Source organism: Schistocerca piceifrons, chromosome 1 (genome assembly GCF_021461385.2).
Source record: "Schistocerca piceifrons isolate TAMUIC-IGC-003096 chromosome 1, iqSchPice1.1, whole genome shotgun sequence".
In the NCBI taxonomy this organism is placed as follows: Eukaryota; Metazoa; Arthropoda; class Insecta; order Orthoptera; family Acrididae; genus Schistocerca; species Schistocerca piceifrons.
This window is the reverse complement of record NC_060138.1, coordinates 173,995,534-174,020,920: the sequence shown is the minus strand read 5'-3', so window position 1 is coordinate 174,020,920 and position 25,387 is coordinate 173,995,534. Positions and strand designations below refer to the sequence as shown.

At 37.3% G+C, this 25,387-nt stretch overlaps 1 protein-coding gene across 1 annotated transcript in view; it reads left to right on the top strand.

Annotated features, from left to right (window-relative positions):
• LOC124797092 (lysosomal alpha-mannosidase-like) overlaps positions 1-25,387 on the top strand; it is a 191,428-nt gene that overhangs the window by 48,439 nt on the left and 117,602 nt on the right. Inside the window, 2 exon segments of the mRNA XM_047260760.1 lie at positions 17,311-17,447; positions 23,022-23,155. Coding sequence (XP_047116716.1) covers positions 17,311-17,447; positions 23,022-23,155 — 271 coding nt within the window.

Below are 25,387 nucleotides of genomic sequence, written 5' to 3'. Positions count from 1 at the left end.
GAGGTCAGGAGAGCGTGGAGGCCATGAAATTGGTCCGCCTCTACCAATCCATCGGTCACTGAATCAGTTGTTGAGAAGCGTATGAACACTTCGACTGAAATGTGCAGAAGCTCCATCGTGCATGAACCACATGTTGTGTCATACTTGTAAAGGCACATGTTCTAGCAGCACAGGTAGAGTAGTATCCCATATGAAATCATTGAGCGTAGGTGGACGAAACTAAAATGAGCTCTAACATGGAAATTAAGCATTTCCGGACACATGTCCACATAACATCTTTTCTTTATTTGTGTGTGAGGAATGTTTCCTGAAAGTTTGGCAGTACCTTTTTGTAACACCCTGTATAGAGGCTTGGCAGTGGCAGGATTTTTAGCTGTTGAAATAGTGGTTTGCAGTCTTCAGTTCTATTTTTACATGTCATTATTCTTACTACTTGTTTTTGTAACTTGAAAATTGTGAGAGAATCAGAGCTCTTTCCCGAGAAGATTAGGCCATAGCTCAAGACAGACTCAAACACGGCATGGTACACCAGCTTCAAGGTATCTACACTGGCTGTGTCTTTAATGATCGTAATAGATAGCAGGTTTTACTAAGCTTTTGTGACAATGCCTCAATATGTAGTTTCCAATTTAGTGTGTTACTGATGGTAAGTCCAAGAAATTTGGTGTCCTGCCTGTACGTAATGTCATCTTTGCCGATAACTATAACTGCATTGAAGGGGGTTAGATTTTGTCTAGTATGGAAGTTCATACTTACAGTTTTTTGAGTATTTATGAGTAGTCTATTTGCTTCAAACCACAATTGTAAATGACAAGTAGTTTCATTAACTGCATCTTGCAATGTGTCACCTCTACTGGTTATAAGGATATTTGTGTCGTCCGCATACAGAAAGGAGCTGGCATTTGGTGTGTCTTCTGGGAGATCATTTATGAACAATATGAAAAGAACAGGGCCTAGGACAGATCCCTCAGGGACGCCATTTGTTGTATGTAGTATATCTGACCTGCAGTGCCTGAATGTCTCTGATTTTCTTATTTCTACATATTGCTTTCTTTGACTAAGGTAGCTATGGAACCAATCGTGGGCTACACCTCTAATCCTATACTTATGGAGTTTCATAAGCAGCAGCTTGTGGTCGACCATGTCAAAGGCCTTGGACTGATCAAGAAATATACCGACAGCAGGTTGTTTATGGTCAACAAAACTTGAGCCCTTTTCTAGAAATGCATACAGAGCATGTGTGGTGGACCTATTTTTCCAAATCCATATTGGGAAGATGTGATTATGTTGTTAAAATTTAAACACATTTCTAATCTAGTTAACATACAGTATTCACATATTTTTGAGAAGGCAGATAGTGTAGCAATTCGCCTATAGTTTGTCATGTCCGTTTTCTCTCCCTTCTTGTAGAGAGATATAATTTTAGCAAGTTTTAGATGGTTTGGAAATGTTCCTTCTAGAAATGAGGTATTTATGGTATTTGACAGGGGTTCACTGATGTAATTTGAACACTTATAAAGTAAGAAGCAGGGTATCAGATCATGCCCGGCAGAATAAATCTTTTTGACTCTTTTTTTAATAATATCTTCAATTTCATATGGTGTTGTAGGAGATAGGAAAAAGGAGTTCAGAGGAGTATTATTTTTGAGACAAGAGTGTGCAGTGTTTGGAGAGTTAGTCAGGAGATTTGTGGGAGGAGAGTGAACAGTATTTGAAGAGTTGGTTAGGAGATCTGTGGAAATTTCTGAAAAATAGCTGTTGAATTTATTGGCAATTTTATGTGCGTTTTCAGTCTTTTGTCCTTCTATATTTAGTGTGATTTTACTCTCTATTCTTAACTTTCTACCAGTCTGTTCATTTACTATACCCCAGATGGTCTTACATTTGTTGGAAGAGCACCTAATTGTTTTATCATTATGAGCTTTTTTAGCCCATTTGATAACTATCTTGTATGTGTTTTTGTGATTTTATAGTATACCTTGAACTCTCTGGATTTGCCACTGTCCAGTTTGCTAAGTCTGTGCAGCAGCCTCATCTTTTCTGATGAAGTTTTGATACCTTTTGTGACCCAAGCATTCTGTTTTTTTTGTTAGTGATAGTCTTTGTTTTCTCTGGGAAATGGCAATTAAAGTAATATTCAAATATCTGCAGAAAATTGTCATATTTTTCATTTGTTGTTGAGGAAGTAAATACACTTTGCCAGTCTTCTTTCTCTAAGCTAAGTACAAAGTTGTTTATGTTGCTATCACTATAACTTCTACATTTAATAACTGTTTCTCCTGTTGGGAGTATATTGAGTGGTGGATTAAAATATATTGTTAGTGCACTGTGATCTGAAAAACCAACATCTATAATTTTTACAGTGCAATCAGTGTTAGTAGTAACCTGATCAAGACAGCTGTTTAATCTCGTAGGACATATAACTTTCATATTTAAGTTGAATGACATCATTAAATTTACTAATTGGGACTTTCGAGCAGATTCTTCAAGGAAATCAATGTTGAGATCACCACATATTATTATATTTTTTTGAGTTGTTGTGACAAGCTTTTTCTAGCAATAGTGCAAAGTTTCTGAGGAAGACTGAAAAGTTACCACTAGGTGATCTATATACACACATTATATACATATTTAGGTTGGCAAGTACTACCCCAGCTATTTCAATGTCTTTGTCTAAGGAATACACTTCATAGGGATGGAAAGGTTCCCAGCTAATGCTATTTCTTATGTATATACAAGTTCCACCACCTTTGTAATTTTTCCTAGAATGGTGGTGGACTAATCTGAAGTTTTGAATATACTGATAAGGTAATTCTGACTCTTTTAGCCAGTATTCACTAATACACAGTAATTGCATGCCTGACAAAACATTAGTATCACTTGTAAGAATTTCAAGTTCACTTACTTTATTTCTTAATCCTTGTACATTATGACAGTATATGTTAAGGTTGTCACGTTGTTCTATGTGAGGAAGATTTATGTCTGCTGTGTCCTCTTGTAAAAGATGTTACTTGACCATAAAAAATCTTCGTTATTAGCTGACACTTTTTTTGTTTTTCTTGACGATCTTCTCAGAGATGTTGAGATCTTGCTGCTTGAAGCTGTACTCCCAGAAGAAACGTGACTGTCCAATGATGAATATGATGCAGTGGGAGTATGTTGTGATCTCGTAGACTTTCCTTGTTGAGCTGTTGTTTGAATAGCGGTATCCAAATTTTGACTGTGTAATACTTCGCTGCTAGTTTCTTGTGATTTTGTAAGTGAAGTATTCCTATCTGCTTCTTCATTAATTGCAAGGGAATTTCTTGATGCAGCTGTTTCTTTTTCTTCCAATAGTACATACGTGGTATATGTTTGAAGGGAGGATACAACTATAATTAAGTACTGTTTGAAGGAAGCTGTCCTATTATCCAGTCAGATCTTAATAAGATTTGAAAGTAGTGCAAAGACTGGTGACTTTAATTATGTGTTCATAAATATAAGATTATGCACTTCACAAAACACAAAAAATGTAGTACACTAAAGACAACAGTATCAATGAGTCATATTTGGAATCAGTCAAATCATACAGATAACTGAGTGTAACAATTTTGGGAATATAGGCTCAATCATGGATAAAGTTTGTTGGATAGTGGGAAAACACAGTCAGTCTGCAAAACAGATTGCTTATGAAGCACTCATGCCATCTATCTTAGAATAGTCTTAAGTCTGGGGGACCCATATCAGATTGAAGTAACACAGAATATTGAACATATACCAAGAAGGGCAGCATGAAGTGTGTTTGACTCACAGGAGAACATTTCCAAAATGATGAAAAACCTGAACTGCAGATTCCTGAAGGCATGTGTCAACTATCTCTTGAATGCTTACTTCTGCTCTTTTGACAATCCGTATTAAGTGAGAACTCTAGTAATAAGTCACCAAAATTAGAACAAATTTAACAGTTTATTTAAACAAAACTTAATTAGTATATTAATAAATATTACAAGAAAAATTTTTTGTGGCAGAGGAGAGTGTTGTACCTTGGAACACTTTCAGAATTTTGCCCAGTGATAGAAGTTTAATATACTTTCTTACTCAAATTTTAAATGATAGCATTCACTTTTTGTGTTCTGCAGTCTTTTTTCTCCAATTACAAAAACTATTCTGGAAGATTTTGGTTTTTCCAAAAGTGAAAAAATGTTCCAGTGTGCAACATGGTTATGTACCTAGAAATATATATTCTATTGAAATTTAAAAGCATTGCATCAAGAAAATCTTGTCAATACTGTATTCAATAAGCTGTTTCATTATTGCTCTACTACACAGCAGTGATGAATAAGTGAAATCAAATTATGTAGAAGTATTATCCAAAACCATTTACTAATTAAATACATTGTTTAACTGATGATATTGGAAACCAGCACATAGCTCCATTTTCAAGGTAGGTAAAATTGTTGACATATTGAAGAAATTCAGTTCATTTGAAACTATCATGTGTTCCATGGAAGAAGACCCTTTTTCCATTTCAAGGTACAAGATTGTGCACGAGCAACAAAGTATGACCTGTGTGTGTGCATGTTATGGAACTGGTTTTAAAAATATATAGAATTTTACACACCTCAAAATTCTCCAACTAAAGAATTAACAAAATTTTCCAAATAGCTGTAACATTATACAACATTTAAATATCTAGAACTGAAAATATTAACAAATGCTGCACAAAACTCAACTGCATGCCTATAAACAGCAAAAACAGTAGAAAATGCTGGAAACTGTTTATGGTGGCCACTAGTGCTTATTGCTGCATCTTATTCCCGAATCGTCACTGAATTGGTACTGATGTAGAAAGGTCATGTACTTCTAGGTACACATCCTCCAGTTACTGCATTCTTCCCTATGTGGGTGCATTGAGTACAATCATTCACTATATCCTCCTGTACCCTGAATAATGGTCTCCAATCTCAGTCTAAAGCCTGTACATATAGGACATAATGCATATGAGTCTTATAAAATAAAATAAAATAAAATAAAATATTAATTGTTTTTATCTGTATGATAGTCTCTCCTATGAGTCGTCAGGTTTTAATTATTCGGTATCAGACGCTTGACAATGGCTTTTTCGTAAAGGCAATGTTACTCGTAGTTGACCGTGAAATAAAACTGAAATAATCGGACTTCGTAATTAAATCATTTCCAAAGACTGCTGCGGTAGGTGCGGACTCATAATCGAAATCTCAATTGTACAATAATTTGCCAGCCATGCCAAAACGTCGTACAGAGGTGATTGTCTACTAAACAAAAAATTACACAGTTAGTTAAATCAGATATATTCAATGAATAAGCCTACAGTTCATAATCCTACTTACTTTTATAAATATAAATTCTTTTCAGAATCGAGTGCCTAGTATGGTTGCAACTCGCAGTAATTTTCAATAACATGAAATACGGCGGTGTGCCAGACAATGAAATATACGTGCCTCTCGCACCACTTCAACCCGAGCTCTCCCTTCTTAATCAAACATACGAGTAACGTAATTGTGCTTTTGTTTTATCAGCGACACAGCGCTGCAGTTGTGTGCCATAGGCTTTATTTATTTGTCACTGATTATTTATTTAATTAATATCTCGCGTTTCCGAGGAAACTCACGCTCGGCATGCAAATGTGCCTTTATATTGCCCCCTGAATTGCGAGGCGAAAGGACACACCTGCAGGCGAGCAATTCACCTAAAGGCACAAGAAAATCTAAGTTATCTACAACTATTTACATGACCTACATTATACACATTATACACATTATATACAAAATTTGAATGACGCGGGTGCGCCGTAAAAGTTCTTATGTTGGCAGATAGAGTGCGCGCATGCGCAGAAGCGTCTGTGTGACTGCCGTTATGTCGTACAGTTAGATCACGTGCCACAGTATTGCAGTTCATATTGTTCGTGTGCGTGCGTTTCTCAGTCATTGCACAAAGAAAATATTCAACCAAGATTACATATGAAGACTACATTCTATGACAGGTAACTTAGTTTTAAATTTACAATATTCGTTATAACACAATACAACTTAGATTGTTGAATGTTCTTAGTTACATAGTATTGTTTTGAAATACCTCAAAGAAAAATGTCCGTATGTTTCAGGTGCGTTGACCTATACACATCGTGTCGTTATCACAGTTCATATTCATCTGCTGCACAATAATTTTTTACAGGTTAGTATCGTCGTGGTAAAGTTTTTTGATCACAGTAACATCGTTGTATAACAACGTGATTAATACATAAGCGTGTCCACTTCCTATTTCCATTATAGTCGTTGTGATGCAGTTCGTTGTGAGTAAAAGCATTGCTTATTGCAGATCAGACGTGACCCGTCGAGTAATTGGTCCACGTGCAGTTCGTTTTTTACATTCCGTGGAAGCTTGGTTGCAGAACCTCGGACGGAGCATAGCTGGCGTCGATCCTTGGACAGTCCAGGTAAGAGTGTCCGTCACATTTCGAGAACATTTCATTCCCTGAAGTTCCAACCAAAATTCTTCCACCCGTCGTGTTGTTTTCTGGACAGGCACTTTGTGTCCATTTAATCCAGTTAACATCTTGAAGTTGGGTACTGTAGTAATGTCACTAGACGATGCACGAATTATTCACTTCACATTTTCAGTTTTTTGCTGAATATAGCTCACCTAAATGTTCGTAGTTATTAATCAAGGAAATCGTTCATCGCGTTTACATAGGTACGATGCATAATGAATGGCATTAACCGTTTCCTTCACATAGGTTTCTGCGTAGTTGCAGAGTTAGTAATGTTCGTTAATGTCCGTGAACAGAGGTTCACTATGCAATGTCTTTTTGGCACTCGTTTTGTTCAAATTTTTACATGATACATCAGTTAAAAAAAAATAAGTAATTATACATACACACGTCACATATTTTCTTAGTATAAACATAATACAGTTGCACATAAACACGTTTACATCATCATTACATAGCTATAGGTTATTACATTGTGTCACATTTGATTACATGAATTGCAGATATTTACGTCCTCTTTATCGGTTTTGTGATGTCATCTGAAATTAAGATAGGTTAGACACAACATTCATTACATCAGTAGGCAAGACCAGGCGTTTTTGCTACTCAATAAATATTCAAAATAGTAAGAGAGAGAAAATGTTCGATTCCTCGCGTTTTGTGCGTGTGTGTAGAGTGTCTGTGTGGCCTTGACTACTGATAGATGCTTTTCGTGTTGAGAGATGTGCGTCTAATCTATTTCTCAAAGCAAAAGATCGCTTCACAGATGACGTCTGTCAGTTCGTCAGGTGTCATACCAAGTCAGTGGTACCTACAATAACAAATGTTCCGTGAAAAATTAATATATCATTCACTGCTACGTAATCATAAATTTTACTTTAATATTCAGTCTCCTCGGTGGAGCCGCGGCGTTGAAAGAAAAGTTCTTCTGTCTTCAGCTGCGACTCTGGAACGCTGAAATGAAAATTTCTATACTACTTATTATCTGTGTTGTAGCAACAGAGTTTTTTGAGTTGCTTAGCAATATTTTGATGGGTATGACTTTGACATTATTCAGCATGAAATGCTCTAAGATCTCGGTGTGCGTATAGCCCAATAATTTTGTTAGTTCTACGATGTTGTAACAGATACGCACCAGGGTGCGGTATGTTAACAATTATATAAGGTCCTTCATATAGCAGACACCACTTAGCGTTGCGTCGTTTGAGTGCAACAGATTTATGATGAGTACGAAGTAGTACAAGCATTCCTACCTCGAATTTTTGTTTTCTTTTTATTATGTTTCTGTGATGTTTGTTTCGTATTTGTGCGTGATGTGTCAATGTAGTCAATACTTCTTTTATTTTCTGTTCAGGTGTGATTTCCTTGTCTGACAACTTAGGTAATGGTTCTATCCACTTATCGTTCTGTTTGCAATTGAACATGATCTCGTTAGGTGTGTAATTTGTATCGTAAATATTTAAGTTATTGTGTACGTCTTCGAAAAGACTTAGGTAGGACACCCAATTAGTATGTTTTGATGAAATATAGGTCCTCATGAAACGATTTAATTCCCGGAAAAGTCTCTCAGTCGCGTTACATTGTGGACTAAACCTCGAAATAAATATACTTTTAATGTTATTGTCCTCCAAGAAATTTCTCCATTTGTACCCAGAGTAGTATGCTGCATTATCTGACAGAATTGCTTTAGGTTTTCCCACGCGCGTCAGGTAATCACTTGAGAATCTTCGTATTATAGCACTTGAGTAGCGGATTTTAAAGCATAAAGTTTAACATGTTTAGAAAATATATCGTAAAAAGCTAAGATATATTTGACGCCTCCAGAGCTTGCTGGATGCGGTCCACTGATGTCAGTACACAGAATTTCCAGGGGTTTACTAGGTAAAATAGAATGTAAATCTGTTTTTGTGGATAAATTCTGAGGTTTTGATTTTTGACATATGACACATGTTTTCAGTTCCCTGTAAATTTTTCTTCTCATATTGCTAAAATAACAGTATGTACTGAGCTTCGCTAAACACTTTTTTGTCCCATAATGACCCCAAACTAAGTGTGTGTGCCAAATTAAATTACGTTCAGACTCTTTGGGAATGCATACACACCAGTTAGTAGCATTTGGATGTCGGCGGTAAAATAGCACATCATTGTGTAACTTGTAATACTTAGTCAAAGGATGATTGTGTTTTTCTACCAGTAATGTTATTATTTTATACCAGTGAGGATCAGATTTTTGTAATTCAGCCATGTTTTTGCACATATCAATATAATATTGGTGATACTGCTTGTCTTGCATTAAGAGAATCCTGTAGTCATTTATATTTTCTAAGTCACTGTTGGTATCATTCATACCTTGTGGAAGTCTAGACAAAGTGTCTGCAATGGTGTTGTCCTTACCTCTTATGTACTTAATTTCAAAAGAGTAGTTCTGAAGTGTAACTGCCCATCGTGATAGTCTAGGATGTACAAGTTTACAAGTTAACAAAAATGTCAGGGCCTGGTGATCGGTGTAAATTACTGTATGTTTTCCAAATAAATAATAATTGAATTTCTTGAATGCCCATACTATGGAAAGTGTTTCTAACTCAGTAGTGGAGTATGTACGCTCACATTCAGTTAGAGTGCGACTCGCAAACCCAATAATTCTTATCTGTTCCTCCTCTTTATTCTTTACAACTTGAAATAAGCAACAGCCCAAGCCAGTACGTGAAGCGTCACAAGTCATACAAAAATCTAAATTGAAATCTGGATGGCTCAATATGTTAGCATTCACTAAAGCATGTTTAATTGTATTAAAGTCATTCTGGCACTGTTCCGACCAGATCCAAACTTGATTCTTTCTGAGTAGATTTAGCAGATGTTTACTGTTCAAAAGTGGTTGTGGCAAAAAACGTCTGAAAAATGAACATAGCCCAAGGAATGATTTTAACTGCTTTTTAGTTCTAGGGCTAGGAAAGTTTCTGATAGCATCTAATTTACTGGGATCCGGACGTATGCCCTGTGAATTAATGATATGTCCTAAATACTTTATCTCACTGCAACCAAACTTTGATTTTCTAAGATTGGCTGTGACTCCAGCTTGTGCAAATTTTTCTAAAATTCTTTGAAGTGTGTCAACGTGTTCATTCCAGGATTGTGTAGCTATCAGTATATCATCTACATAGTGTGTGACTGTCTCAACTAAATCGTCGCCAAGCACGGTATCCAGGGCTGTAATGAATACCCCAGAGCTGACATTCAGTCCGAAGGGTAGAACACAAAACTGATAGGTTCGCCCCCCGAACATAAATGCAGTATATTTCCGAGAATCAGGAGTGATACCCACCTGCCAAAACGAATTAGCGAGATCTATTGTGGAAAAATATTTTGCATCTAGAAATTTCTGTAATTGCTCTTCTAAATTTTCAGGTTTTGTGTGAACCGGTAAAATTATTTCATTAATAGCTCGTGCGTCTAACACTAACCTAATGCTTCCATTTGATTTTTTGACAACAAGTAGAGGACTACAGTAAGGTGAGGTGGATGGTTCAATGACCTTCCAGTCTAAGATTTGTTTTAATTATTGCCACACAGCAGGTCGTTGAGATAACGGTACGTTATATGTCTTATGGTAGAAGATCTTGTGAGGCTTAACTTCAATCTTGTACACATACGTGTTGATAACACCTAATCGTTTGGTAAAAACTTGTAAATATTTGGATAATACTTCCTGTAGTTTTATACGTTCATGTACACTGAGAGCTGTAGCTTCACTTATCTTATGATCAAGCAATGTTTTCAAGTCCATTAGCTCTGCGTCAGATGAGTGTGTTTGCATGTCTTGAATGTCTTTGTCAAGTACTAACTGAACCTTGTACCCTGTACAGTGTTTGTCATGCTTTAGAGTCCTCCTGTCCAAATCAATAATAATTACCCTGCTTTTATCATTTAAAATACATTTACCTTTGGAGAAGTCTATAATGCAGTCCTTCTCGCTCTTAATATCTATTCCTAATATGCAATTAGTCACAAGGTTTTGTACAACCAGGAATGGCCATTGTACGGTTCCATTACCTATTTTAACGTTTACAAAAACTTGCTTCGTAACCCTACATGACTTATTACCTAGTGCAGTAGTTATTTTACAGTTTTGGGCAGGAAACTCAGGCACAGGTTCCAATTCACACATCTTTTTATAAAAATTAAAAGACAAAACGCTCACAGCTGCACCTGTATCTAGGATAATAGTAGTTGGAATCCCACCTACTACACCAGTAGTAGATGCTAAAACAATTTCATTTGTGTCTAAACGACATTGTGTACTGTCTTGTAAAAGTTCATCTGATATATTGTTATTGTGGTTGTATCTTATAAATAAAACAGGTAGTTTTTGCTTAGAATTACTCGGCATATCATTATTCTGTTGTTCAAGTGTGGTGTCAAATAACTGATTAACATTGAAGCCGCCCCCCAAGGATTCTTCAGCCACGACCTGGGGCAAAGTAGTGACTGTTTCTAGTTTGTTGGATTAGCATTTTTACTAGGTACTGACACAGATTGAGGTTGTGCATCAGGTGTCATTTCTATTATATTCACATTCGGATATTGCCTATTATGATCTCCAAACTTTTGCGGTTGTTGTTGCTGTTGCGCATTATAACTTACCTGTCGGTCGTAAGGTACGCTCCAATTTTGACCTGGTGGCTGCTGTGGTAAAGCAGTTTGAATGAAAGTACTGATCATTACGAGTCCAACCTTGATGCTGTCTTGGCTCGTAGTTATCATTATTTCTATTTCTGTTTGTGTTTTTGTTATTACCTTTGTATCCGTTGTTACCGTTGTAGTTATTACCGCGGTGCCTTTTGTATGGATTGCCGCATGAAATGTTATTACTGTTGTAACTATTGTTTGTATTGGAATACGCGTGTTGATTTTGATTTCCGTACTGAGACGGCATGTGAGTTTGCTGTTTTTGTTGTACCGCGTATCCAACTGTGGGCGCGCCAGAATTGTGTTGGCAAGCCTGCATGTTTTGCATACCACTAGTGTAAACATTGTGGCTGCTGTTTTGCCGCGCGAAGCGCTGATCTTCAAGTAACATGTCAACCGAATCTAAAGCTGTTAAAAAATAATCTGAATCGTCATCCGGGATATGTAGGAGTTTTTCTTTAATGTTGAAAGGCAATTTGGCCTTCAACGCACGGAGTATATCTCGCGTTGCGACTGGTTCGTCTAAAAAGTGTCCCATGTTCAAGTATTTTTCAAAATATCTGCGTAAGTTACCATTTTTACTGTTAAAAGTTTCAGGTTCTAAAATTTGTCTTCTGAGTCGCTCCTGAACGGATTGCGACCAGAATTTGTTCAGAAAAGCACGTTCAAACTCACTGTACGTGGTACATCGTCAGCTTGACTGTATGCCCAGACAGCTGCATCGCCTTGGGGACTAGTGCAGCAGGGGATACAACCCGTCGGCTTTGGACAATGACGTCACAAGTGGCCAATCGAGAAGCGATTCTTCTTAGTGTTGTAGCTCCCTTCAGTGGCTGATAAGTGTTTTTTGACTTTTTAAAAAAAAATCTCACGAGATAGAATAAACAGATCCACTTTATTAAGCAATCAGTAAAAAAACTAAACTGAAACATAACAGCAAAAGCGAAAATGGTAAACTGCTCTCTGGCGGCTTGTGACGTCCTTGTCCAAAGCCGACGGGTTGTATCCCCTGCTGCACTAGACCCTCGCCTTGGATGTAACCGACAATATATGAAATCTTTTTCCGGTCACTCCAAGTGCGTGGAAATGCGTTACTAAAAGATTTGAGAAAAATCACCGGATGAATGGTTCGTTTTTCTGGGATAAAAATCTGAAATTGCCTGTGTTTCATTAAGCTTTCGTCTTCCTTTGCATTATGATATGGATTTGTCCCACTGTAATTACTGCTATGTCCAGCTGGCGAGTAATTACGATAATGTTGCTGTGGTTTACCATGATAATAGCTTGTGTTTGTGTTTGCACATCGTGGTATGTGTTGTAGTCGTGGTGTGTTTTGTTCTTGTGTGTTTGTCGTGTGCGGTATGTGTGTGTCATACTCGAATGTATATTGGTTCCTGAACTGTGCATTTTGACTGATATTTTCGTTACATTCAGACTGTGGTCGATCGGTGAATTGTCTCATGGGTGCAGTGACGGATTGTACTGCGTCACTGATCAGCTGTTTGTTATTAGTAATGTATTGCGTTACGGAGTCGTGCACAATTGTTGGTAAATTTTCACGTAAGCATCTATCAAAATGTTTGTCTTTGTTGACTACCCAATCATGAAATTCTTTATTAATATTTTGAAAATGAGCTGTGGCATCAGATTGTAAGATGTCAGTCAGGTGTTGTTCAACATTGTCAAATTTATTCTGTACGTCAGTAATTCGTTTTTCAAGGTTGTCATGTACTGAAGGATATGTTTGAATTTGTTCAGTAAGAACTTCACACGTGACATTAAGGTTTTTTACTTGTGTCTGTAAAAGTGCTACGTCAGTTGTAGTCTTTTCTTGTCTCGTATTAAGCTGGGAAAATTTAGCACTGAGTTCAGTCATCTATTTGGTCAGTGTGGCGTCTATAAGTTCCACACGCTTACATAAAGTGTCATTACCTGTCTTGAGTGCTATGAGATAAGATTTGATTCCGTCATTTTGTGTCTTTAACTGTTCATTTTGCGTCTGTAAGGTTGCCATGTTTTCGGCGTTTTGTTTCATTAGCATTTGTAACATGTCGGCAATGTTTGCCGTTTGCAAGGTCTCTGCCCCCGCCGCGTCATTAGACGTGACGTCATGCATTAACATGGGCTCTGATTGAGACTTTGAAATTTTTGTGGTGGAAGGCCTATTGTCAAAATTTTCGTCAACACTTGCGTCAATGTTTGATGAAAAGTCACTAACGGTTGCTGTCGTAAAGTCATTTTCTAACATTTGTCTCTCGTCCGAGTCGGATTGCGTCTGAATAGTACGTCTTTGCTGTTCCATTTTTGCGTATTGTTTTCTAGTTATTACCATGCCACACGTGATATATGTTTCAAGAAAATATTTGACACTGATTTTAAAATAAAATGCAGTCGAGCATGAATCGGTCGTAGCAACAATGGCTATCTGTTAATTTAAAAATATAAACTGAATTTGAGATTATTGGTAATGGCTGCTGGCCATGTTACATGATATCGTACAGAAGTCGGCCATATTGTACACTACGTTATTGTTTAGGGAAAAGTACTGAGAATGAAATTTATCACTGAAACTGTTATGCGGAAAAGAAACACTACAGAATTTTACTGAAAAGCTAATACACTGAATTATACGTCTGGTCAAGCCTGCTAATGCAAAGATGCTGCGTCTTACCTTATTTTGCTGGAAGCTTCTTTGCGTCTTCCCGCAAAATTTTATAATTGGCAAATATCTTCTGATTTTTGTTATTTCTCATATAGTCAAGTCCAGGTCCAGAAAGTTGATTTTTCACATGAAACAAAGAGAACAATGTAACAAATGACAAAATAACAAGTCCGACACGCAGTCGCCAATATAAAATAAATAAAATAAAATAAAATATTAATTATTTTATCTGTATGATTGTCTCTCCTATGAGTCGTCAGGTTTTAATTATTCGGTATCAGACGCTTGACAATGGCTTTTTCGTAAAGGCAATGTTACTCGTAGTTGACCGTGAAATAAAACTGAAATAATCGGACTTCGTAATTAAATCATTTCCAAAGACTGCTGCGGTAGGTGCGGACTCATAATCTAAATCTCAATATTACAATAATTTGCCAGCCATGCCAAAACGTCGTACAGAGGTGATTGTCTACTAAACAAAAAATTACACAGTTAGTTAAATCAGATATATTCAATGAATAAGCCTACAGTTCATAATCCTACTTACTTTTATAAATATAAATTCTTTTCAGAATCGAGTGCCTAGTATGGTTGCAACTCGCAGTAATTTTCAATAACATGAAATACGGCGGTGTGCCAGACAATGAAATATACGTGCCTCTCGCACCACTTCAACCCGAGCTCTCCCTTCTTAATCAAACATACGAGTAACGTAATTGTGCTTTTGTTTTATCAGCGACACAGCGCTGCAGTTGTGTGCCATAGGCTTTATTTATTTGTCACTGATTATTTATTTAATTAATATCTCGCGTTTCCGAGGAAACTCACGCTCGGCATGCAAATGTGCCTTTATAGTCTGTATCCATGAATGCTGCCTCAGTAGTGGGTTAATGATCTCACACTGTTATGTCGAGACTTCTGGTGTACTCTATGCATAGTAATCCAAGCGATTTAAATCAGGGATTTTTGGAGGTCAGTATTCCTCAGAACAAAACATATCAGAATTGTCTGATATTCAGTTCAATACCAAATGGCTCATATGAGCCAGTGCACATTGTCTCCCTTAAAACTATTTTGAGTTCCAGATACCACTCTGTCTAACCACCGCATCACAGCAATTGAAATAACATGTGAATAAACTTATTTCATGACAGTTTCTTAGCTTCTAAAAAATGTGGTGGGATAACTTGATCTTTCCTGGGCACAATACTTAGCATATGAATACTGGAAGGAAACTTTGTTCTGGCAACAATGAGGATATTCACTGGATAATGCATAAGCCAGCAGAAAAGTGTCCATATGGTGTTTGAGTCTACCATAAAAATCTCATCAGAAAAGAAACTGATTTGCTGCACACCATCATTTTTCAATGAAAACAGAAGTAAATTGCAGCAACTGACTCACTTTGCCCAGGCAGTCTTGAAGAGAATTTATCTTACCTTCAGTGTGCAGGATTTGCAATGAAGGTCATCTGTCTTTTGGGATATGAGGAACTTGCATTGGTGCACTTCCATGAGAGGGGTCAAAGGGTAACTAGAGTTCATTACAATGAAAGATTTGTAAGGCAGTTGAAGCTTTTCATACCATGTAAAAATGCTGTCTGAAACCCTGTAACAAGGAATGCAGGACAGCTCACACCCCATAGAGATATGTCTACTAAGTATTTACCATATTATCTAAGATATGAAGTGTTGAAAAATTCACCATACAACCTAAACTTTGTGCTATCAGATTTTCCTGTGTTTAGAGCTTTGAAAGAACATTTGCAGATGATGATGAGGTCATGGAGGCAAAGATGATCATAAGTCATGTTAGTCTCTCTCTCTCTCTCTCTCTCTACTAGGTGTCTCTCTCTCTACTAGGTGTCACAATCTCGCTGAGAGATGTGATACAAAGCAGCATGACTTTGCCGGAAATTCAGGACACAACCATCTCTGTTACTATTTCTAAAAAAGAAAATAAAAAAATAAAAAAATTCTGTTATTACAATCGAATATAAAAGGGATTTATTGAAAAAATGTGTTACAGTTAATTTTTCCATATAGTTTCCCACTTTACAAACACATTTTTTCCAGTGAGAATGTAGTTTTTCTTATCACAGCAGCATAGAATGAAGCTTGTTGTGCCACGAGCCATTTGCACGTGAATTCCTCCACACTCTCTTCATATTCAGATTATTGCCCTCCTAAAGATTCTTTAAGCAGTCCAAACAAATGGAAATCACAGTCACAGGGCGATAGATCTGAGCTGTAAAGAGGGTGATCAAGTTTACTGTAGTTTGGAGACCATTAGACTTGCAAGAAGGGGCCTGGCATTGTTGTGGAGGAGGATGGCCTGTCGCATCAGTTGATCTCATCTTTTGTGGCAATATCCATCTCTCACCTTCTTCAACAATTTTCAGTAGTACGCAGCATTGAATGTGTGTTGCTCATGCAGAAAATAAATGAGCAAAATGCTTCACAAATCAATAAAAATGGTTGAAAAAATCTTGCCAACTGACAGCTGAGTCTTGGCTTACACTGGGGCTCCCTCCCCTTTTCCTCCACCACTCATTACTAGCTTGTTTGGATTAAAGAGTGTAGTGGTGGACCCACATTTTGTTGCAGGTGATGACCCAACTCAAAAATGCATCAACTCCTTTTTCACAAACCTTGCTGTAAGCCTTTACAGACATCCAAACATGTCAACTTCTGATTTTTAGTCAAAAAGCAAGGGATCCATTTTGAACACACTTTATAGAACTGCAGGTAATTTGTGATGATTGTTTACAGTTCCCATAACTCATTCCAACATATTCTGCACTTTCTGATACTTTTGTCCATCAGTTTCCCTCAAGAATTTCTCAAATTGCATGAATGTTTTTGCATGTAATATTTGTCCAAGGGCAGTGATCATCTTGCTGATTTTCCACACATCCTCATCCTTTCTTGAGCTCTTTATGCCAGACAAACACAAGCATCCTTGACAATTATCACTAAACTGTGCAGTCAATCTCGAGAAAATTTGCGGCACTTGAACTCCTTTGTGAACAAGACATTTTATAATTATGCATTGCACAGTGGAGACATGCACCTGTGTGCATTCAACAGTGCTAGTGTTAATGACCAAACTGTTGGACATATGCGACAGCCAGCTCTCTGCACTCCTAATGGCATCCCCTAACAGTACTGGAAGCATGGATCTGGTCCTACCTGCTGTTGATGCTCAGGAACAAAATCCCGTTTGTATTTGATCCACACTCCTAATTATTTACCTTCACATAAAATTTTGGTGACTCAGTGAGATGTGTGTATTAAACATGGAGTTGATTATATTGAAAAAGATACTTTCTCCAGTTTACAACAACAAGAAAAAATAATAAAATAATTTTTTTTTCATTTGAATGACATATGTTCATAATTTTTGTCTTTTTTTCTGTTTTGGTTCAGTTTTCTGACTGAGATGTGTCTTACAGGGACATCATCCAGACTATTTGCAGCAACTTTTAACAACTCCTATTACCCACCAAGTGGATTTTGTTTCGACAGCAACTGTGCTCAACTGCCAATCATTGATGATCCACAAAATCCTTTCTACAATGTGGACACTAAAGTAAGATATGTTTTTTACCAGCATTGTAACTAGTATATAATATTATTTGAAAAACAGTTGAAACATAACAAAGCATGTATACAGACAAATGAGCACAACTTTTTAAATCCCTTTATGGGATGAAAATTTTAATGAAAAAATTGCCACACACTGACATACCGGGTGATCAAAAAATCAGTATAAATCTGAAAACTGAATAAATCATGGATTAATGTAGATAGAGAGGTCCAAACTGACACACATGCTTGGAATAACATGGGATTGTATTAGAACCAAAAAAATACAAAAGTTAAAAAATGTCTGACAGAAGGCGCTTCATCTGATCAGAATAGAATAATTAGCATAACAAAGTAAGACAAAGCAAAGATGATGTTCTTTACAGGAAATGCTCAATATGTCCACTATCATTTCTCAACAATAGCTGTAGTCAAGGAATAATGTTGTGAACAGCACTGTAAAGCATGCCCGGAGTTATGGTGAGGCACTGGCATCAGATGTTGTCTTTCAGCATCCCTAGAGATGTTGGTCGATCACGATACACTTGCAACTTCAGGTAACCCCAAAGCCAATAATCGCACTGACTGAGGTCTGGGGACCTGGGAGGCCAAGCATGATGAAAGTGGTGGCTGAACACACGATCATCACCAAATGACGCCCACAAGAGATCTTTCACACTTCTAGCAATATAGAGTGGAGTGCAATCCTGCATAAACATCGTACGTTCCAGCACGTGTTTATCAGTCAGGCTGGGGATGATGCGATTCTGTAACATATCGGCGTACCTCTCACCCGTCACGGTAGCAGTTACTGACGTTTTGCTGTCCAGCGCTATCTGTCGGACATTTTGTGAACTTTGTTTTTTTTGTTCTAATAAAACCCCATGTTATTCCAAGCATGTGTGTCAATTTTTACCTCTCTATCTACATTATTCCATGCTTTATTAAGTTTTCAAATTTATACTGACTTTTTGATCACCCGGTACATCATTTTCAGATCTTTTGCTTTGACAGCCAGCTACAGGTAATTTGAGTTTTTTATCAGTATATGTTGCAAGTGTCAATCATGTTCATAACAGTGTTATGTGTAGCAGTGAGTGCATCATGTCAGAGCTAACTGAATTTGAACATGAATAAACTGTTGGTGCTAATATGGTGCATACTTCCATAGCCAAATTAGATGAAGTGTTTGGTGTTTCAAGAGGCACCACATTGAAGATTTATACAGCATACAGGGAAAGTGGAAAAACATCATCACATAATTCACAATGTGGACAAAAGTGTGTGCTGAATGATCATGGCAGTCAGTCATTGAAGAGGACTGTGATGAAAAATAAGAGGACATCAGCTACAAAAATCATTGCAAAATTAAATATCTCACTCTGTAACACTGTCAGTGCTAAAACAACACAAAGGGAGCTCCATAACCATGGAATTGCAGGGTGAGCTGGAATTCCAAAACCACTCATCAGTGATGCAAATGCTTGTAACAAGAAAATGTGGTGCTGAAGCCATAAAACCCAAATTGGTTGGGTGATTCAGTGGAGGAGACCAAACAGGAAGGTCATCAGTCCCATTGGATTAGGGAAGGATGGGGGTGGAAGTCAGCTGTGCCCTTTCAAAGGTACCATCCCAGCATTTGCCTAAAGTGATTTAGGGAAATCGTGGAAAACCTAAATCAGGATGGCTGGAAGTGGATTTGAACTGTCGCCCTTCCCAATACGAGTCTAGTGTGCTAACCACTGTGCCACCTTGCTTGGTTAAAATCCAGAATATGAAGCATTGGAAGAATGTTATTTGGTCAGATGTGTTTTGCTACCTGTTGTTTCCAACTTCTGGCTGAGCTTACAGCCCAAGCGTGAAACATGGCAGCGGTTTGGTGGTGATTTGTACAGCCATATCATGGTATTCCCTGGGCCCTATGGTTGCTCTTCATGGTTGAATTGCTGCCAAGGATTATGTGACCTTTTTGGCTGATTAGATCAATCTCATAGTACAATGATGATACTGTGTTCTAAGATGACAGGGGCCCAGTTCACATAGGTTGCATCATCCAGGACTAGTTTGTGAGTGTGAGGATGAATTGTCACATCTCCCCATGGCACCACTGACATGAGATCTCAATACTATTGAGTTTTTGTGGTCTACTGCATTAAGCTTGGGAATGAGTTGTATTTGCGGTGTTTCCAAATTTTGACCATGCCCTGTATATAAGAGCCTTTCTGTACACACAGAGAGACTCCAGTTTTCCACCAACTGTTTCCTTATGAGAGGAACAATCATTATAAAAAGAAGGGACTGGTTGATAGAACATGTCCTCAGTCATCATGCAATGGTCAGTTTATTACTGGAGGGGAGGGTTGGGGTTAAAATTTGTAGATGGAACAGTATATTTGAAAGTAGCTGGTTGAAGTGGATATAGATTGCAATAGTTATACAGAGATGTACAGCCTGGCACAGAACAGAATAGCATGGAGAGCTGCATCAAACCAGTCTTTGGATTGAAGACCACAACTAGATTCATGTAAGTCTTAACAAGATAATGAGTGTATTCTACATAGACAGGAGTCATAATAACACATACTGGGGTACATTAACATGAATTTATTCCGGATTTAGGGAACATTGTAGGTTTTTTCGTTATCAGCTTCTTCAGAACTTCAGAATCTATGCAACTGAAATAACATTCCTTACTTTTTTCTCCTCACAATTTCTGTTTATTTTGTGAAATTGATTTCTCTGTTCCTACAGCAATTTCTTCATTCAGTTAGCTTTCTTGCTCTTCTCCTTCTCTTTGTTGCTTCCTGCTAGTGAGTTCATTTTCAAGCTGCCTTCCTCTTTAGATTGTTTCTGATTATTTGATTATAGAATATCCAAGCATTTATTGATGCCACACCTAGGATATTGTAAAAGACATATATTGGCCACCTCCTGCAAGTAACCTTAGTTGAATATTCATGAATCATTTGAATGACATCCACACCATACTTTGTAGCATTATAAAAGGTAACAGTCTCTAGTGTCTTCTTCCCTTCCACCCTCACAGTTACTACAAAATGTAGTGTGCTAAGAATAATGACATTCTTATTCTTCTTTGAAACTCTGGCTTTTCAGTCTCCCCCAACTTCATCAGGGGATATGAATCAGAATTGTTGTTCTTTACTCAGTTGGGGATTTTTTGGCAAATTTTGTTCATTGTTCCATAAACAACATTTTCTTCTGTTCAAGTTTCTTGGCAAGCTGAAGAGATGTGAAGGAGTTATCTGTTGTTACATTCCTTTCTTGGCTTATAGTCGCTCCATAGTGCAAAGAACAACACACTCTCCCAGTGGCTGATTTTCTGATCAGCCTTTTTCCTAACCAATATATGGGACAGTGTTCCAAATGTTCTTGGATGACACATCTGCAGCTTTTCCAAAACTTGAGTCTGTATTTGCCAGGTCTGTTTGGCATAAATTGGGTAAACCTGCACCTTGCTTTGCTTAGTAGAAAATTTTCACCAGGGTGACAACAGCAGAGGCAATTTACCACTAACCTGTTCCATATTTCAGAAATAAGTGTGAAGTCATCAACAGAAGTGGACTGAGTTTGAGATGACATATTATCAAGGTGGAGGATTCTGTTAAATTTGTGGAATCTATCTCTTGTCATTTTATCTCTGATGAAATTAGGCCCTCAAAACATGATCAAAAGACAACATGCTTAGCACAAAAGCACCTCTGGTGAATGTGGTACCAATCCTTGCTCCATATCCTCAAGTGATGTAGTTGAATTGTTAGTTATTTGATTCTGTATGTGTTTTTTATGCATTGATTTGTCAATATGAAGTCTGAGGCACTGATGACAGAGTCATCCACTCAGTGACAGGTAAATGCAGTGTGGCCAGAAATTTCCTTCAGAAAATTCAAACCAGCAGAATTTTAGTGACCTTCCATTCTTCACTAAAGCGTCACCTGATTTCTTAGACTACTGTGGAAAGAACTGAGATGGGGAGTCATTCACTGCTGATAGGTCTTAGTCAGCATTGGTGTCTTTATCATCATTTGTCTCTGGTAGAAAATCTGGATCCGTTAAGTCACTTCCTGATTTAATAACTCAATTCTCCAGAATGTGAAAAATCGCTTCGTTGCTAAGGATGTGCTGGTGCAACATAACTGTAAATTGTTCAGAGTGGTAAACAGCAACATTCTACAAATGAGATATGCAAGTGGTCATTTGACCTCTCCTGCTGTTCTATTTATACTCCATCAAACTTCCATGCAATCACAAAGAACCAGAAACTTTACACAATCTCTCCTGTTCGCAGGAGAGCTTCTGTAAAGTTTGGAAGGTAGGAGACGAGATACTGGCAGAAGTAAAGCTGTGAGGACCAGGCGTGAGTCGCGCTTCGGTAGCTCAGATGGTAGAGCACTTGCCCGCGAAAGGGAAAGGTCCCGAGTTCGAGTCTCGGTCGGGCACACAGTTTTAATCTGCCAGGAAGTTTCATATCAGCGCACACTCCACTGCAGAGTGAAAATCTCATTCTGAAGGCATTCATTCTTCAGGTTGAAAATGAATTCACAAGCAGGAAGCCACTGTGTGGCAGCTGGCAACACTATTGGCAGATGGATATGACATGCTGATGGCTGTTGTGCAGAAGCAGAGTGTAGTTCCAGTAATTGAGTGCCAGGCAAGTGGCTGCGCCTGTGTAGTGGCCATCTCTCACAATATTACTGTGTACCTCTTGCCATGTACACAGCAACAAGTATTGTTCCACTGAGCTGCACTAGCATTATTACCGGTGAATTCATACAAGAAAGAATAGAAATGACTGATCGTCTGTAAAACTAATACACAATAGCTTATTATAGCAATCAACACACAGAGGAATTATGACATATAGCTGCCAGTGGGCATTGATTTACATCTTTTGCTCACTAAGCAGATGCTGTTACCACTGAGCCATCCAGACACAGTGATCATTGCAACTGAAGGGATCATTGATCAGTCTAGCCTTAATTATATATGTGGTGTCTGTTTTTTGGACATAGAAGTGCTTCTCTCACTGCTTCAGTCATTATAAATTTCTCTCCATGCAATATAATTTCTGAGCTGATTAATGGAAAGTGCTTTACTAACTAATGACTCTCACTGTTGAAAGGAGCTGACATGTGGTAAGATAGCCAGTTTCTCTTTCTCATCCTTGTTTATATTTTTTACTTCAACTGATCTCCCATAAGTTTATCTTGCATGTATATTAATTTTGTGATTATACACGAAAATCACAGAGGTACAGTATTTCTGCACATGTTAGGCTGTATCAAGAAAACTGTTCCTCAATACATTTAGTCCATATTAGGAAGATTTCAAAAATCGCCCTTGCAGTTTTTTTTAATAAATATGGAGACTGTGTCTTCATCTCAAGGCAAAAAAATGAGACTGTAAACTGAACACTTAAACCCCTCCTATCTCTCTTGAAACAAACAAAAGTATGAAACAGTATTCATCTGGAAATTGTTTGTTAAAATGCTTAATGTTTCAGTTTAGAGCCGGTGCTCACATCATTACAAAATTAACTGCATAATCTTATTGATGACAGGTATCAGAATTCATTGCATACATACAGGAACAAGCATTTTATATGAAGACTGATCACATCCTTGTCACAATGGGAGGAGATTTCCATTATCAGGAAGCTGCATCTTGGTTTGTCAGTCTGGACAAGTTAATAAAGTAAGCCACAATTATATATCAATTAAAATTTAATGATTTATAAATAAGATCAATATTTAAACCATAATAAATTTAAAATAAAAGTTAATGTTAAGCTAAAGAACATATAGAATATTCAGATTATTAAAATGCAACTTTCATATTACAATGGTACTTTGTTAAAGTGCTAAATTTGATCACTTGATTAATATTTAACAAAAGTCATTTGATTACATGCAATATTAATATGTAGTCTACGAGCTAGAATTTAAAACAAAGCATTACCAAATTTGATAATGGACAATATTAGACACGTTTATCTGCAGTTGCATATTTAGATGTTAATGTGGCAAGACAACTACAGTCATATGATTCTTTCAGATACTTTTTCACACAGATATCCACATGAGACATACATCTTTATTTATAGTTGAGTCAGCACAAGTTGATTTCTAATAGTTGCAGTGGGCTGGGTACGGCAGCTTTGCGGGCCTATCTTTCCAACAATGCAATGTGATTTTGTAAACACCTCTATGACAATGCCTCAGTGTTGTTACATCTCTTTAGAAGGCTACTGTTTCAACTGCAGCCACTTGTGCTTTGTATTTGAAAACTGGTAACCGTGCTGCGAGCAGTGAGGGGTCTTCTTAAGCTGTCTCAGTTATAATTTACTCTCATTTAAACATATAATTTTGTTGTTTTACACAGTTTTTTTTATCACCCTTGGAAATTTGTGCTGTCCTGCAGACTCTTCTGTGGACAGTTTATTAGTTGAATACCTCAGAACTGACAGCCTTGTATATGTATTTTTTTCTGTTGTGTGGGTGTACTTTCCAGCAAGTGTGTAGTTACTGTCTCATGTGAATGGACATCTCTGTTTATTTCTGGTACTGTGCTGTAGAATATTTTATTAATAAATACAATTCTCATACATGGGAGAGTTAACTTTTTGGAATTCATTTGAGCTTCATTCAGTTTCTTGCCTCCACCCTCCACTCCCCCTTTTTTAATTGAATGTGTTACAAATAACTTTTGCTGCAATACAATAATTTTTGTAATTCTCATGAGACCATAATTTTGCAACACATGGAGAAATTTTGACCAAATATAGCACATATATGGCTTATAGGATGGGAAAATATACTATGGATGCAAAACACCCCTAGCCCCCTTAGGGTTGAGGTGCAGCTGTAAAGGGGATGACATATATAAACAGTTGGAAAGCTAACTATATTAGCACTGAAGCAATGACTTACACAACTTTAACATTTTGTGTAAATGATAAGACTACAGTCTTTTCCTGTAAGATTCAGCAATCATTTATTGTATCTAAGGCAAGCAATCATTTGTGCTGTGAAAGCCGGGTAATTGAAGACATTTCAGAACTGTCTCCTGGAAAACTGTTATGTTCTTAACTGCTTTTGTGCAATCAGGAAGCTTGTTACATAGTGTAATACCCAGAATGTTTGTATGTTTCTGTGTGATGGGTTTATTTACTCTTGTGTGGAAATTGTTACATACTTTTGTGTTGTCTGGTGTAGATCTGAGTTAATTCTCATTTTCTCAGCATTTAATTTTATGTTAATTGTTCTTTTTTGAATACAGAGGTGAGGCAAAAAAAAAAATATATGTCAGTTCGAAAAAATAAATTTTTGGTGGATGATTATGTGGAAATTTTTGTAATTTCTCTCACAACCAGTTTTTGTAAGTTGAAAACTGTTTCAAGATTTGTTTTACTGTGCCCATAGAATGTGATCCCATACATAACTGAAGAGTGTAAACATGAAACATATGCAGGTCTGGCATATTTTGTGCTGCACATATTTACTCTTAAACATAAAGCAAAACGAACTATAGTAGTAGCTTTCCTCTTTATTTGGTAGTTATTGATACTAACAATGAGTTCTTGCTGAGACATTGTTTTCCTAAAATGAATAAAATTGTGTCTTGAGAGATCCAAATGGCCTGTGTTGTGAAGAAGCCATTGAAATTGGGAATGTTGTGCTTAGCTGCATGTTGTACCATCGGGTGGTCAACTTTGTTCTTGGCAACAATGTGGTGATGGCCATTCATTCTGGTGGACAGCTTGTTTGTAGTCATATCAACATAAAAAGCTGTGCAATGTTTGCAGTAGACTTGGTATATGACATGGCTGCTCTCACAGGCAGTCCAGCCTCTGATTGTGTAGGCTAAGCCCGTGACAGGACTGCAGCAGGAGATGCTAGGTGGGTGGACTGGGCTGGTCTTTCATCT